The sequence below is a fragment of the Palaemon carinicauda genome, chromosome 24 (genome assembly GCF_036898095.1).
Source record: "Palaemon carinicauda isolate YSFRI2023 chromosome 24, ASM3689809v2, whole genome shotgun sequence".
Taxonomy (NCBI): Eukaryota; Metazoa; Arthropoda; class Malacostraca; order Decapoda; family Palaemonidae; genus Palaemon; species Palaemon carinicauda.
The window spans coordinates 70391563-70405659 of NC_090748.1; the positions used below are offsets into that span (position 1 = coordinate 70391563).

At 46.6% G+C, this 14097-nt stretch overlaps 1 protein-coding gene across 1 annotated transcript in view; it reads left to right on the forward strand.

Annotated features, from left to right (window-relative positions):
* Window positions 1-14097, forward strand: part of LOC137618147 (serine/threonine-protein kinase SIK3 homolog) — a 267259-nt gene that overhangs the window by 109534 nt on the left and 143628 nt on the right. The window contains exon 7 of the mRNA XM_068348177.1: window positions 8653-8790. Within this exon, the coding sequence (XP_068204278.1) occupies window positions 8653-8790 (138 nt within the window). The remainder of the gene's footprint in view (window positions 1-8652; window positions 8791-14097) is intronic.

Here is a 14097-nt window from a genome sequence, read left to right on the forward strand (position 1 = left end):
CTGTCTTGTCAAGTAATAGGCCTATAGATTCAGTCATTATGTAAAATTTGATTGTTCCAACACGGAGTACTTACCTCGAACAACTTTCTTACGACGATCTGGGCTCTCCTCAATTACCAACCAAGAATTTTGTGTAGTTCCCCCTCTCTCCGTTACCTTGTTGGGGTGCTCCGGGGCGTAAGGATACTCGCCCTGGGGCGACCCGGGGCCAGCACGTGAGGTCGCGCTTGTTAGCTCGCCAGTAAGCGTCTGGTCGCGGCGTAGATAACATCTCGCCGCTCTCTCTCACTTATCCCGTCCGATCACCTTGTGTACCTCATGTTCCTTTGTGTTCTCCATCCCTTGTGTCCCACGTGTTCCCTTGTGTTCCTTTCCCTTATGTACCACGTGTTCCCGTTGTGTTCCTCACCTTTTCCTTGTGTTCTTATGTCGCTTGCGTGTTCGCTTTTCACTATGGAATCCCAGCGTCGCTGTCCCGGGCCCCAAGCTGGGAAGTCTTGCGGAGCCTGGATCTCTAGGCCTGAGGTCGACCCGCACACCTTGTGCCCCTCGTGTCGGGGGAATAAGTGTTCCCGACCTCCACGTGTCCTAAGTGCGAGTCTTTGCCGGAGGTGCAATGGACCTTGTTCTCTAGAAAGAAGAAGGAGGCATCCAAGAAATCTCCGAAGAAGACGGGCCTTGCTTCGCCGCTAACGTTGGCCTTAGCGCAGTCAGAGAGAGGTTCTCCTTCACCTTCCCCTACCCAGGGTAGGGGACAAGGTAAGTCTTTTTCGGGGAAACAACCCATTGCCGTTCCCCATGACTCTGATGTCGGGGAATCTGTTGATAAGGGGCCTACGCAGACGAGGCGGGGCGGTCTGCTAGTGTGGCAAAAGTGTGTTTAGTGGACGAAGGCCTGGTGCCCGCAGGACCCGTCTCAGGTGAAGACCTGGTGTGGGGGAGGCCCGAATCAGCGCCTACCCCCGCGCCCGGGCAGTTTTTTTCAGTTTTTCAGGTTCAGTGGGTTCCGGGGGTGGTCGGGACAAAGAAAGGCCATCGTGTGGACGGTGCCTAGGATGCCTTTCAGGTCCCCCATGAGGCAGGAGGAGGAATTCGAAGGATGGTTCGCCTCTCGACCCGCTATCCGCTCACCGGCGGCGCCATCAGCTACGCTTCCGCCGGACTTCATGGAGCCTTCGACCCCGATTTCCAAACCAAGGATCCCTAGGAGGCTCGTAATCGAAACGGACGACTCAGCAAGCTCCTATTCTTCGGACGACTACTCTTCCTACAGCTCCTATTCGTCGGACAGTTCCAGTGGACGGGACTCCAGGAGGAAGAGGAAGCGTTCCAGTAGTAGGAGACCAAGCTCCCACGTCAGGCCGGCCAAGAAGAGGTCGAAGTCCTTGAGGAGGAGGTACAAGAAGCGGACTTCCTCGAGGAAGAGGTACATTACTGTAGTCCGACACCGTCGGGAGTTTAGCAAGAAGGTTGCCGCTCCAGTACCCACCTCGGTGGCTGCTGGAGCCGCTTACGTACCCTTGCACAGTGTTTCTTCGGCTCCGCCCGCTCGTCGGGTGCAGCCGGTGGCACACTTTCAGTTGCCCCGACCTAGTAAGTCAGCGGCTCCACCCGTGTGTCGGGAACTCCCGCTGGTTAGACCCAGCGGCTCAACTCCAGGACCTTTCGTCGCAGCGGGTCCGGCCAAGTTTCGGGATACGCCGCTGCCGCGACCAACGACCAGCGCCATTCGAATGACCCTGGGAGGGGGAAGACCCATGACGGCTACCTCCGCCCCGGTGGCTCTACCGGTGACGGAGGCAGCCACTCCAGCACCCAACCAGGAGGGAGGGATGCCTCTGCGCCCACGGATCCCTCTGTGTTCGATGAAGCCTCCGACGTGGAGGTACAGGTTGTGGATAAACTTTTGGGCTCAAGCGAGTGCTCTCCGGACGAGGTCTCGTCTTATCGTAAGGTGTTAGCTCTCATCTGACGTCACCATAGGTTAGACGAACCTCAGCCAGCAGCGGAGCAAGCTTGGCTCTCAGGTCTGGGCAGGATGGTTGACAATCCTGTCCAGCAGAAACCATCTCTGACCCTACCGTTGGCACCCAATGTTGTCCTGGGAATGGAACGTGGACCGTTTCGTGTCAGGCCCGAAGAACTCGTTGAGGGCACAGGGTTCCTTCAAGCTCCTGCCGGGTCTCAGGACCCAGAAGAAATTCTATGTGCCTGATGGTCGACACTCAGAGCCCCGCACATTGGAGGAAGCGGTCGCAACCCTGAACCAGGGCAACACGGACGAGCGTAGCCTAAACGCACCGGTGGTCATCTCGCAAGCGGAGGCTGCCATGATGGAAGACACCTCACAGGACATCGTTAATTTCACCTCTTGGCTGGACTGGTGGGCGTGTACGCTAGCAGGCTTCCAGCTTTCGCACGACCTGTCAGTCCCTGAAAACCAGGCTCTCCTGCAAGAATTAATCTGCTAGGGGGGGTAAGGCTATGAAATTCCTTACTTTTCAGTCCCTTACTCAGACGGCTAACTGGGTCCTGAGGAGAAGGGACACTGTACTGAATAGGTTACCCCGTAGGCTCCCCGAGTGAGAAGCAAAGTTCCTGAAGAACTCTCCCGTCTGGTGTGAGACGGTGTTCCCCCTTCAAGCATTGGCCGAGACGGTAGGGAGGGTCGGGCAAGATGAAGGGTACGGCCGAGCCCAGACAGCAATTACCAAGACAACCCCCTGTGAGAAAAACTTCCACGGATGGCACCAATTTCCTCGGCCCTCCAGGAGGAGTGGTGCCCAACCTCAAGCCTCCTTTAGGCCCAAATACTCTGGGTCAAGGAGAGGGCGTTCCAACCGTCTCCCTAGAAGGAGATAGGGAGAGAGGCCCCCTACACCTTCCCACGCCTCAGGTGGGGGTATGCCTCAAACGATATTGGCAAGCATGGCGGGACAACGGAGCAGATCCGTGGACAGTGACAGTTCCCAGGGAGGGATACAGGATTACCCTCCTGTCAGATCCGCCCCCGTTGATCCCCGAACATCAGGCGGAGTGGCTGGCGCCCAAGGACTCGGAGAGGAAAGCAGCCCTGCAAGCAGAAGTAGAGGCTATGCTGAACAACGGAGCCCTACAACCCGTGCACAAGCTGTCCCCGGGCTTCTACAGCAGACTCTTCCTGGTGGAGAAGGCGACCGGAGGTTGGAGGCCAGTCATCGACCTCTCGGCGCTGAACAAGTTCATCAAGGAGACCCCCTTCAAGATGGACACGCCGAAGTCGGTGATGGCAGCCTTGAGAAAAGGGGATTTCATGATGTCCCTGGATCTCAAGGATGCTTACTTTCAGATTTCCGTTCACCCCTCCAGCAGGAAGTTCCCCAGAGTAAGGTGGGGTGCTCAGACCCTTCAGTTCAGGACCCTCTGCTTTGGTCTGTCGACAGCCCCACAACTGTTGACAAGAGTCTTCGCCCTGGTATCGGCCTGGGCACACAAGCAAGGCATCAGGCTGATCAGATACCTCGACGACTGGTTGCTGCTTTCAGCCTCAGAGGCAGACTTAAAGTATCAAGACTCACTCCTGTTGAGTTTCTGCAAGGACCTTGGGATCACGATCAATCTCGAGAAGTCACAGTTAGTCCCCACCACCAGGATGACGTACCTGGGGATGGTCCTGGACTCCCAGCTGACGAGAGCCTTCTCCTCCCAGGAGAGGCTGGACAACCTGGACCAGGTGATTCGACCGTTCCTAGCGGGCATTCCGGTGAGGGCCAAGGATTGGCAGAGGTTAGTGGGTCACCTGGTCTCATTGGAGAAGTGGGTCCCACAGGGCAGGCTCAAGCTCAGACCAATCCAATGGAACCTGAAGGACCTCTGGTTAGCGGAGGAGTCCCCGCAAGAGATAGTCCCGGTGTCCCCTTCCTCCAAGGATACTCTCCTCTGGTGGTCCGACAGGAGCCACACGTTGAAGGGAATCCCGTTCGGCTCCCCTCCCCCGAGATGCTGCTCTTCAAGGACGCATCGAAGGACGGGTGGGGAGCTCATCTCCTCGAGGAAACAGTGGAGGAAATGACCCGGCACATCAATCTTCTGGAGCTCATGGCAGTACAGAGAGCATTGGTAAAATTCGCCCGTCTCCTCCGGGAGAACTCGGTGGCACTCATGTGCGACAACGTACATCATGAAGCAGGGAGGCTTAAGGTCAAGGGAGTTGTGCGGCCTCACGGTTCAGATCCTAGAATGGGCCGAATTGAACAACATTCTGATAACGGCCAGATTCATCCCCGGAAAAAGGAACGCCTTGGCAGACGGACTGAGCAGGACAGGCCAAGTAGTAGAGTCAGAATGGTCCCTTCATCCCCAAGGGGCACAGGAAGTCCTCCGGCGTTGGGGCTCCCCAGTGATAGACATGTTTGCCAGAAGACTCAACGCAAAGCTCCCTGTATCAGCAGCCTTCGAGGACGCCTTCCAGCACTCATGGGACAACCTCGACGTCTACGCCTTTCCCCCCTTCGGGATCATCAGGCTGGTTCTCAACAGGCTAAGACAGTCCAATTCCACAAAGATGACTTTGGTAGCTCCCTGGTTGCCGGAGAGGGAGTGGTTCGCTGATCTTCAGGACCTGGCCACTCTTCCTCCATGGCCCCCACTGGCAAGAGAAGACCTGCTAAGTCAGCCTCACTTCTGAAGGTTGCACGAAAACCCACAGGGGCTGAGGCTACACGCGTGGATGTTATCAAGCGCCTGCTAAGGAAGGAAGACTTCTCGGACAAAACTGCGGACAGGATGTCGGGGTATCTGCGGAAGTCCTCAAGCGTGGTGTACCAGGCGAAATGGGCAACTTTTGTCAAATGGTGTGCCACTCAGAATCTGCGGCCCTTAGACGCTTTGGTCCATAATATCGTAGACTTCCTAGTGCACTTGAGAGATGACATAGGAGTCTTCATCCCAGCCATCAAGTGAGTCCAGGCGGCATTGGGTCAGGTTTTCCAACTCAAGGGCATCAACCTGGGGACCTCTCGCCACATCTCCATGCTCGTCAGGAGTTTTGAGCAGTCTTGTGACCCCCGCTCCTCGAGGGTCCCCCAGTGGGATGTAGCCAAGGTCCTCAGGGCCCTCTCGAGGCCCCCTTTTGAACCGCTCAAAGATATCCTGGACAAGGACCTCACCCTCAAAGCCGTCTTCTTATTGGCTCTGGCCTCGGCTAAACTAGTGAGCGAGCTCCATGGACTGTCCTTCGAGGTCTCTCACTCGAAAGGTTGAAAGGACATGACGTTTAAGTTCTTGCCAGAGTTCGTGGCGAAAACCCAGAACCCTGCAATTGCGGATCCTAGGTTCGAGGAATTCTCCATTCCAGCAATTCCGCATTTGGATAACCCGGAAGACCTGCGCTTGTGCTCCATAAGGACTATCAGGAAATACCTCAGTAGGACGTCCAAACTCAGACCAGCTGTTAAGAGTTTGTTTGTTTCCACAGGTCCAGTCAAGAAGGCAGTTTCCAAGAACACTATATCCTTCTGGTTCCGACAGGTTATAAAAAGGGCTTACGAGAGTGATGGCTCTACAGTTCCTGGGACCCCGAGACCCCATGATATTAGGGGCCTTAGCACATCCTTGGCCTTCGACACTAACATGGCAGTGGGTCAGATCTTATGGGCGGGCACTTGGGCTAGACAGTCCACCTTTACAGCCCATTACCTCAAGGACTGTACAAGAAAGTCCCTGGATGCCTTCTCCATCAGACCAGTCATTTCAGCTATGCAGCAAGTTTAGTAGTTTGGGGCCCGGGTAGCCCGTGGGAAGTAATCGTAAGTGACACAGGTTCCTCCTTACTACCCCTTCCTTGCTACCCCCTTTTTTCCTTATATCCATCCTTGTCCCTATCCTCCTTCCATGTGAGAGTGGGAGGTTGAGGCACACCATGTCTGGATAACTGTATAATTAAAGGTGAGTTGTACATAAGGTAGACTTTTGCGTGCTTTCCCTGCCCTCCTACCTCTCCCTGGGCAATCTAGACCTAGCCTCCTATCTATATCGTGTGCCCCAGGAAGTTTCGAATATTCCGAACTGTAAACCACTCCTTCCTCCTAAAGTATAAGTCTCCTAAGAAAGTAGTTCGAGGTAAGTACTCCGTGTTGGAACAAATCACAAATTTTAAGTAATTTGTATTTTTCCTAACAGTTTGAATTCTATAAAAAATTTTATTTTTTTTCTCACCTGATGTTCATATTGCTTCTTTTCCAGAAGCTCAGTTTATCGACATTTACCCATAAAATAAAAACTGAATAAAAAATGTTTCACTTATCTTTCCTCTAAATAGACACTTGCTACTAGTACAGTAATGTGACACACTACAGTATCTGTTAATGGTAAGTGAAGTGTCAGGACCTCTGTAATTTCAGTTTTTAATTAAAACTATTCATTATTTTGTTGAAAGAAGAGTTGGAAGACCCAGGCTTACATGGCTGAGGACTATGAAGCGCAAAGTAGGAGATGATGAATGGAGAAGTATTGAATTAAAACCTCATGATAGAGACGACTGGCGAAATCTAACCAAGGCCCTATGCGTCAATAGGCGTAGGAGGAGATGATAATGATGAAAATGTAAGGTAGCTTAGGCAAAGAGATTGGCTGACTGGAGGTGGGGTTAGGGATTGGGTCATTTGTATGAACAGATAAGAAGTTTTGGAAAGAAGTGAAGAGAGTAAAAAGGGGTGGAACCAGAAGTAAAGAGACTGAAAGATGAAAATGGAAGGTTGTTGAGAGGATAGGGGGCCAATCGAAAGGTGGGCTGAACATTTTTAAAGGGTGTTGAATATTGAGGATAATAGGGAGGCAGATATAATTGCTGTTACAGGTGTTGACCTGCCAGTGATGGGAGATGGGAGTAAGAGAGAGATTTCAAGAGAAGTAAGGAGAGCACTAAATGAAATGAGAATGGAAAAGCACCTGGTATGGATGGCATGAGGGCCATGATGTTAAACGAGAATGGGGTGACTGTACTTGAATAGTTGGTGAAATTGTTTAATATATGTTTTATTTTGTTAATGGTACCATTGGACTGGATGTGTGCATGTGTTGTTCTGCTATACAAAGGTAAGGGAGATGTGCATGAGTGTTGAAATTCAAGGGGCATTAGTTTGTTCAAGCAGTTAACAGACCTGTGAGTATATTCACGTATGATTTGCTCTCAGCCTGATTCAGAGGCAAAGTCCAAGGCTCTTAAGCCATGCCGATCAATAGAAGAAACAGAATTTAACCACTCCCTATGGCGACCATTGAAATTAACAAAAACAAAATAGGCCTTTCTATCATCTTCTTGTATCTTAGCCATGCGATTCGATAATATCAATGGCAGAAACTGAGATGCTACCTTTGTATCATAAATTGGCAGATTTCATTGAAGAGAAATTCCCTGAAAAAGTTCACACAGGTCATTTTCTTGCGCAGTTTAATGACATTTTCCCGAGTCATTTCAAGAACATTTAAAAAATTAAGCATAAACAAGTTTCCTTTGATTGCTATTTTTCAAAGAGGCCATTAGTAAGCCAAGGTGAAGGTCAGACTCATCCGAAAAAAAAAAAAATAGAACTGGAAGTGGAGAAGAAATGTATAAAATTTTGAAGGTGCAAAACGTAAAGTGAAAAAGATTTAAAAAAAATAAGAAATTAAATTTCAAGTGTTTCGTAAAGTTAAGTGTTAAGGTTTTCCGCCATTTGTTAATGTGTTTCGTAAAGTTAAGTGGTAATCTTTTCTTCCATTTGTTAATGTTTTGTGCCATTTGCCCTCCTCCTCTGCCTCCACTTTCTCTTACGGACATCGCCTCACTCGAAAGGTAAGGTTCCACCTTTTCCTAGTATTTTCGTATTATCCTCCATTTATTATTATATGTTCTAATACTGTATCTACTTCATTTACAGGTATTAAGTTAGGTTAGGTATATAGAAGAATTCAAATGTATCTGGCTCTAAATTTCATTCTGATTTAACATTTATTATAAAATTTAATGTATTTTCATAGGGCTTAGAACACATCAGGCGATTTACATGTAAAAAGCAACTTGTTATATGAAAAAAAATCATGTTATGAGAGTCACTCCGGAATGAGTTAATTTTGACCATCTGTTTTTATATTGGTTTTGTTGTCAACTGTTTTCATGACAATATCGTGATCATGCGCACATATAATTATTCAGTATTTTTCAAGGAACTCTCGACCAATTTCTTATTAAAGAGCCAAGCCCTGCTTATTGCCATTAGCCACTAAATTGTCTCAATGCTATACTAAAGGCATAAGCCTATTGAAAGGAAAGAAACCAAAATTTTTTTTATTTGTTTGGCAAATGTTAATGTAAACCGAGGTTTGCGAGAGATTCAATATGAATCTTAGGTGAGTATTGAAATAATAAATTCTATTATTAAATATTTGTTTATCCAAGCAGAGCATTCTTAGTTGAAGCTTATCAGTCATAAATTATACAAATTGAAGTGACTAGGATTTCCACAGCTATTTAATAAGACTACAGTACTGTACTTTTATGGTTAATGGAATTGCATGAAAATACCCTTTTAGGAAATAGAAATGTAATTATTTCTCTTATTTTGATGTAAGTTATTATGTGACTACATGTATAACCAAAGATTCCTGTTCATTAAAAAATTGTAACTTTTCCAGGAGGAAGGTATAGATCCGAAAGTAGAAGAGGTCCTTCGTCATTATGAGTACATGGAGAGTGAAACCAATGAAAACATGAATATTATAAAACACATGATGCATGTTATACCTAATTTAGATAAAGAAAAGATAATGCAGGTAAATATCATGTCACACATTTTTCTCTTATTTATTGTATAGGTCCACATGTTTTTGTCGAGTATCCCTCTTTAGATATATGGCAAAAAAGTTTGCTGTTGATTTAATAGTTTTGTATCCTCAAATTTTAGGTATTCTTAGTCTTTCATGCATTTTGAGTGGACATGTGTATTAGTGGAAATATACATCTTTCTGTGACCAGGAACTAGATCTTTCTTGATTTTGATTGGAACTCGGATGAATTTATAGAAATTTGGTTTTGCAACTTTGGCAAGGGCAAATACATTGGATTTGAATTGTCGCAATGGTAGCAAGTTGAAATAGTTAAGGATATACTCTTTTTGAATTGGAAAGATGTTTAGAATAAGATGGAATATTGTTTTTACATTATGTTGGTGTTTTAATAATATATAAAAAAGATAACTGGAGTTTAGTATTATAGGCCAACCATTCCAAATTACTAGTGAATTTGATATTAGAGATTAATTGCCACTGAATGAATTTTAGGAAGAAATCCTGTTCACTAGTGTGAATAGATTTAATTTTATCAATGTTTTTGAAGTTTTGCTTTGTAAACTCCTGAAAACTAAAATAAATTGCTTGGAATATCTTGGATAACATTTTAAGCTCATAAGTATAGCCCATTGCTAATAAATGCACATTATGGAATTTCCCTAACCTGAAATATACAAACATAGTGACTTTGTGACCATTTTTGATGAGAAGGACTTCTGTTCTTTCAATGAAACTTCTGGAGTGCATATGCTGAATATCACATTACCCTATTAGGATGATATTGGTACTCAAAGTAAATAAGGTATAACATAAGAATATTTTATAAAACAAAAGTGTTTTAAAAGTAATTTTATTTTTAAAATTTTGGTACCAACCAAATCATTGTACAAACAGCTGCTCTTCAAAATAATATCTAAAAGATAATCACAACTGGTAATGTAAACCAACTCTTATGTGTCTCAGATTAAATTTATACCTAACTTTAGATACCAATTTATGAAATACTATTTAAATTGGTCACTTCCTTAAGCCTACCCATTTGAATAAAATATTCCAACAGAATATTAACCCCTGAAAATCTCTCCTTATACCACTACTAATCAAGGACCCAACACATTTCAAAATTTAACTTTACTAGCCTGGAATGATTAGCAAATACTGAAATATAATGCCACTATGTTGCATTTAAAATTTTCATCCAAGGATAAATTTCTGGATAAGTTTAAAGTAGTAGCTACTGCTCTAATATTATGAGCTTTCTCTTATAAATCTGGTAAACAAGTTTCATTCAACTCTTTATGATCATCCGTAGTAAGGTTACTCAAAAAGGACATAGTATCAGAAATCAGGGGATACGGGACCACATGATCCAGAACCAAGCAATCAGGATGTACACAGTCAGAAATTATGTTTGTTCTTCAGGTGATTTTTGGCTTAAAGTCACCTGGTGAGTAGTTCACCTATTTCTGTCATATGTTCCTTTTTTGTGCTTATTCTGCTGTGAAGAGGAGGAAGAATTCACTGAAGCACTGGATTACCAATCTGGCAGCCTTTTGAGACTTAACCGATTCCTAAGCAGTGACTCGCGGGAGGAGCTGTGTTGTACTAAAACCCAAACTCCGGGAAGAGTTTTCGGTATGAGGTATAGGAGCTTACTGCCCTGGTACCAATGAACTGTCTCGTATGAGACTGAGACTGGGTATGAGCACTGCTGTGCAGGATGTGGGCATCCTCCCTCATCTCTCTCATGCCTTGGGACGTTTCCAAAACGCTTCGGGGGGACACTTACTATTCGTCGACCTGGATCTCACACCCAGAGACTGATACATGACTGAATTTTCCAAGACACCAAAATCTTCCAACTCTTTTGCTAGTTAAGGGATGGAATAGGTGGCTTCTCAAATCTAATCTTAGCACTCATACAAGCTCTGGAGCGCCACATCATGCTTGCTCGGTTGTCGTCGAAGAACTAAGGACAAGTATTCGATCACCCCATTCCAATTTCGGACTGTCTGGGGGTATCCTAGGAGAATAAGGATTCGTGATGAAATATTTAGATATCACCAAAGAAATACAGGAACACCAATTAATAAGAGTCACTTGTAACTAGTTTCTTTCCCTGTGAGACATCAAATATATTCTTGCCTCATTCATATTTATACAAGAGAATGTGATACCTCAGCTGTCAGTTTTATGGCACCCATAGACCCCTGAAGACCAGTGCAGCTTTGCCCTGGTCAAAGGCATTGAAGTGTGTCAAGCAGAAGGCTGTGTCCCAGGCGACTGGCTCGTCTTCTTCCCTTCCCACCAGCTCCAACTCCAAACCCCTTCCGCTGCCTTTTATCATGCAGTGGAGGTATTGTGAAGTCCTCAATAAACCACTAGTAGTCTTGCCCCTAGGCCATTCTATAGTTGCACTCTCGAAGGGCATGCCCTTCAAGAAGTTAGCAGTACTGCCTGTCTTGTTCTAGACCTCCGAGATCCTGAACCAGGAAAAGGTTGTGAGGTATACCATGCAGGCTACCTCGTGGCTTGATTTCTGGTTAGGATCTTTGGGACAATTGGTCCGGTTTCAGGACTGGTCCAAACACTCCATAAGAAAGTCTATGGAGACTTTCCTATTATCAGGCACTTGGGCCATCGAGTTTCTGTCTTATCAGCTGGTGAACCATTGGGCCAACACCATCTTGAGACGGGATGCTATAATAGAAAAATTCCTTAAACAACTCCCTAAGGCCAAGTTAGCAAGGCTCAGGAATGCCCCCTTTGAGGGGAGTTCATTATTCAATCCAGAGGAAGTTGAGCGGGTGGCTCATGATTGGAGAAAGTCCACTACGGACTCTCTCATTCACAGGGCCTTAGACTTCAAGACCCTACCCTCCTCAGCAACAAAGAAACCCAGCTCTTAGACCGCTAATGAAAAAGGCTAGAGACCCTAAACAACAGGGTTGCAGGATGCTCAACCAGCCCTTTCGAGGTAAAAAGTCCTTCCGTGGAGGCATAGGCAAGCCGGGGCAGGCAAACCTCCTATATGTCCACTTGTGGGGGGAATGCTTGAACAGCAGATGGCAGAGATGGCTTCACCATGGGTCTGAACCATGGACGGTGTAGGTGATCCGTTCGAGGTATCACATCCCGTTCACACCACTGATTCAAGGGCTTCTCCCATCAGACTCCTATGCAAAGGGATCCGCAAAGGAGTCAGCCCTTCGGGGCAAAGTCCAAACCATGTTGGAGAAGGGTGCTCTCCAAGAGGTCCTCGATCGGTCCAGGCTTTTACAGTTGACTCTTTCTTGTAGAAAAAGCGTAAGGAAGCTGGAGACCAGTCTACGATATCTCCCTCTGGAACAAGTTTGTCCAGCAAACTCTGTTCACGATGGAGACTCCTGACATGATCAGACTTGCTATCAGACCGAAAGACTTCATGTGCACTCTAGATCTGAATGACACATACTTCCAGATCCCAATCCACCCGTCTTCCAGGAAGTATTTAAGATTCTTCCTAGACCCAAAACTATACCAGTTCACGGTGCTGTGTTTCGCTCCTTCCACAGCACTTCAGGCTTTCACGAGAGTGTTCACCTTTGTGTCAGCTATGTCCGCTTTGGCTCACAGACTCGGCATCCATCTCCTAAGATATCTGGACAACTGGCTGATTCTGGCAGACTCGAAGGTGACCCTTCTCTGCCATCGAGGTGAGCTTCTAAAGTTTTACCAAGATCTGTGGATCATATTAAACCTCGAGAATTCTCATCTAATCTGCTCTCAAAAACTGGTACACCTAGGCATGCTATTGGACACCGTAAGGCACAAGCATATCCATCAGGAGAAAGAACTTAGAGTCTTAGGAAGGTAACACGGCCCTTCCTCAGACTGGAAGAGCTCCCATTGCAAAGCTGGGTGAGTCTGCTTGGTCACCTCTCCTCTTTGGTACGTTTAGATTCCAACAGCCGCCTCAGGATGAGATCTCTCCAGTGGCGGATTAAATCCCAATGGAATCAGACTACCGATTCCAGGGAGACTAATCCGCATAGGGCAAGAGAAACGGACGGACCTCAGATAGTGGCTGACAGACCTAAACCTTTGCAAAAGGATTGATCTTCTCATTCTTCCCCTGGAATTGATGCTCTTTTCAGAAGCGTAAAAAAAAAGGTGGGGGGCCCACGTGCTGCACCACACCGCCTCTGGCCAGTGATCCGAATCAGAAAGGTATCAATATATAAACTTTTCTTGCCCTCAAACAGTTCCACCATTTCCTGGCAGGGCACTCTGTGAAATTGATGAGCGACAACACCACAGTTGTTGCTTACCTAAACAAGCAAGGCGGTACCTTTTCGCAGCCGCTGTGCCCTCTAGCAATAGAGATACTCAGATATGCAGAAGGAAACTTGGTGTCCCTATTGGCTCACTTCATTCTGAGCAAGTGGAATGTTCTTGTGGACAGTTTCAGCCGAGCGACTCAGATAGTGGGCTCCGAATGGTCTTTGAATCCTTTAGTAGTCAACAAGTCCTGACTTTGTGGGGTTCCCTGACTGGCTCCTGTTGTAGTGCTCAACAGTCCCAGATCTCCAGGATCTTTGGCAAGATGCATTCCAACATCAATGGGAGAACATGGACATGTATGCATTCCCCCCATTCTGCCTTATGAGAAAAGTCTTTTACCTAGCACAAGTAAGCAAGAACTTGCAAATAATGCTTATAGCTCCGCTGTGACATCATGCAGAAAGGTTTCCGGACCTTCTGTAACTCCTTACGGAGACCCTGAGGAAACTCCCTCAATGACCTGATCTACTCAAACAACCACATGCCAACATCTACCACAGAGCCGTAGCTTTGCTTTGGCTTCACACTTGGAGACTATCCAGTACCTCCTCTCACAGGGAGGCTTTTTGCAACGAGTTGCAAAAGGATGGCTGGCCACCTTAGATGCTCAACAGCTTCAGTCTACCAAGCTAATTGGTCAGTCTTTTGTGGCTGGTGTCATGGAAGGGGTATCTCACCCCTCAGTTCCACTGTTCCAACCACAGTGGAGTTCCTTGTACATCTTTGGGAAGAAATTCTTCTCTTGATTTCGGCAGTCAAAGGTACCACACAGCCTTCAGTCTTGCCTTTAAACTAAAGGATTAAACTGAAAGGAGTAGATATTTCCTCCTCATTGGAACTATCCTACTAATATGGAGTTATGAGATTACTTGTCCCTAGTCAAAACTTAACCTCCTCCTTGGAACGTGGTTCGGGTCCTTCACTCCCTGAAGGGTCCACCTTATGAACCTTTACACCAGGCAACAGTTA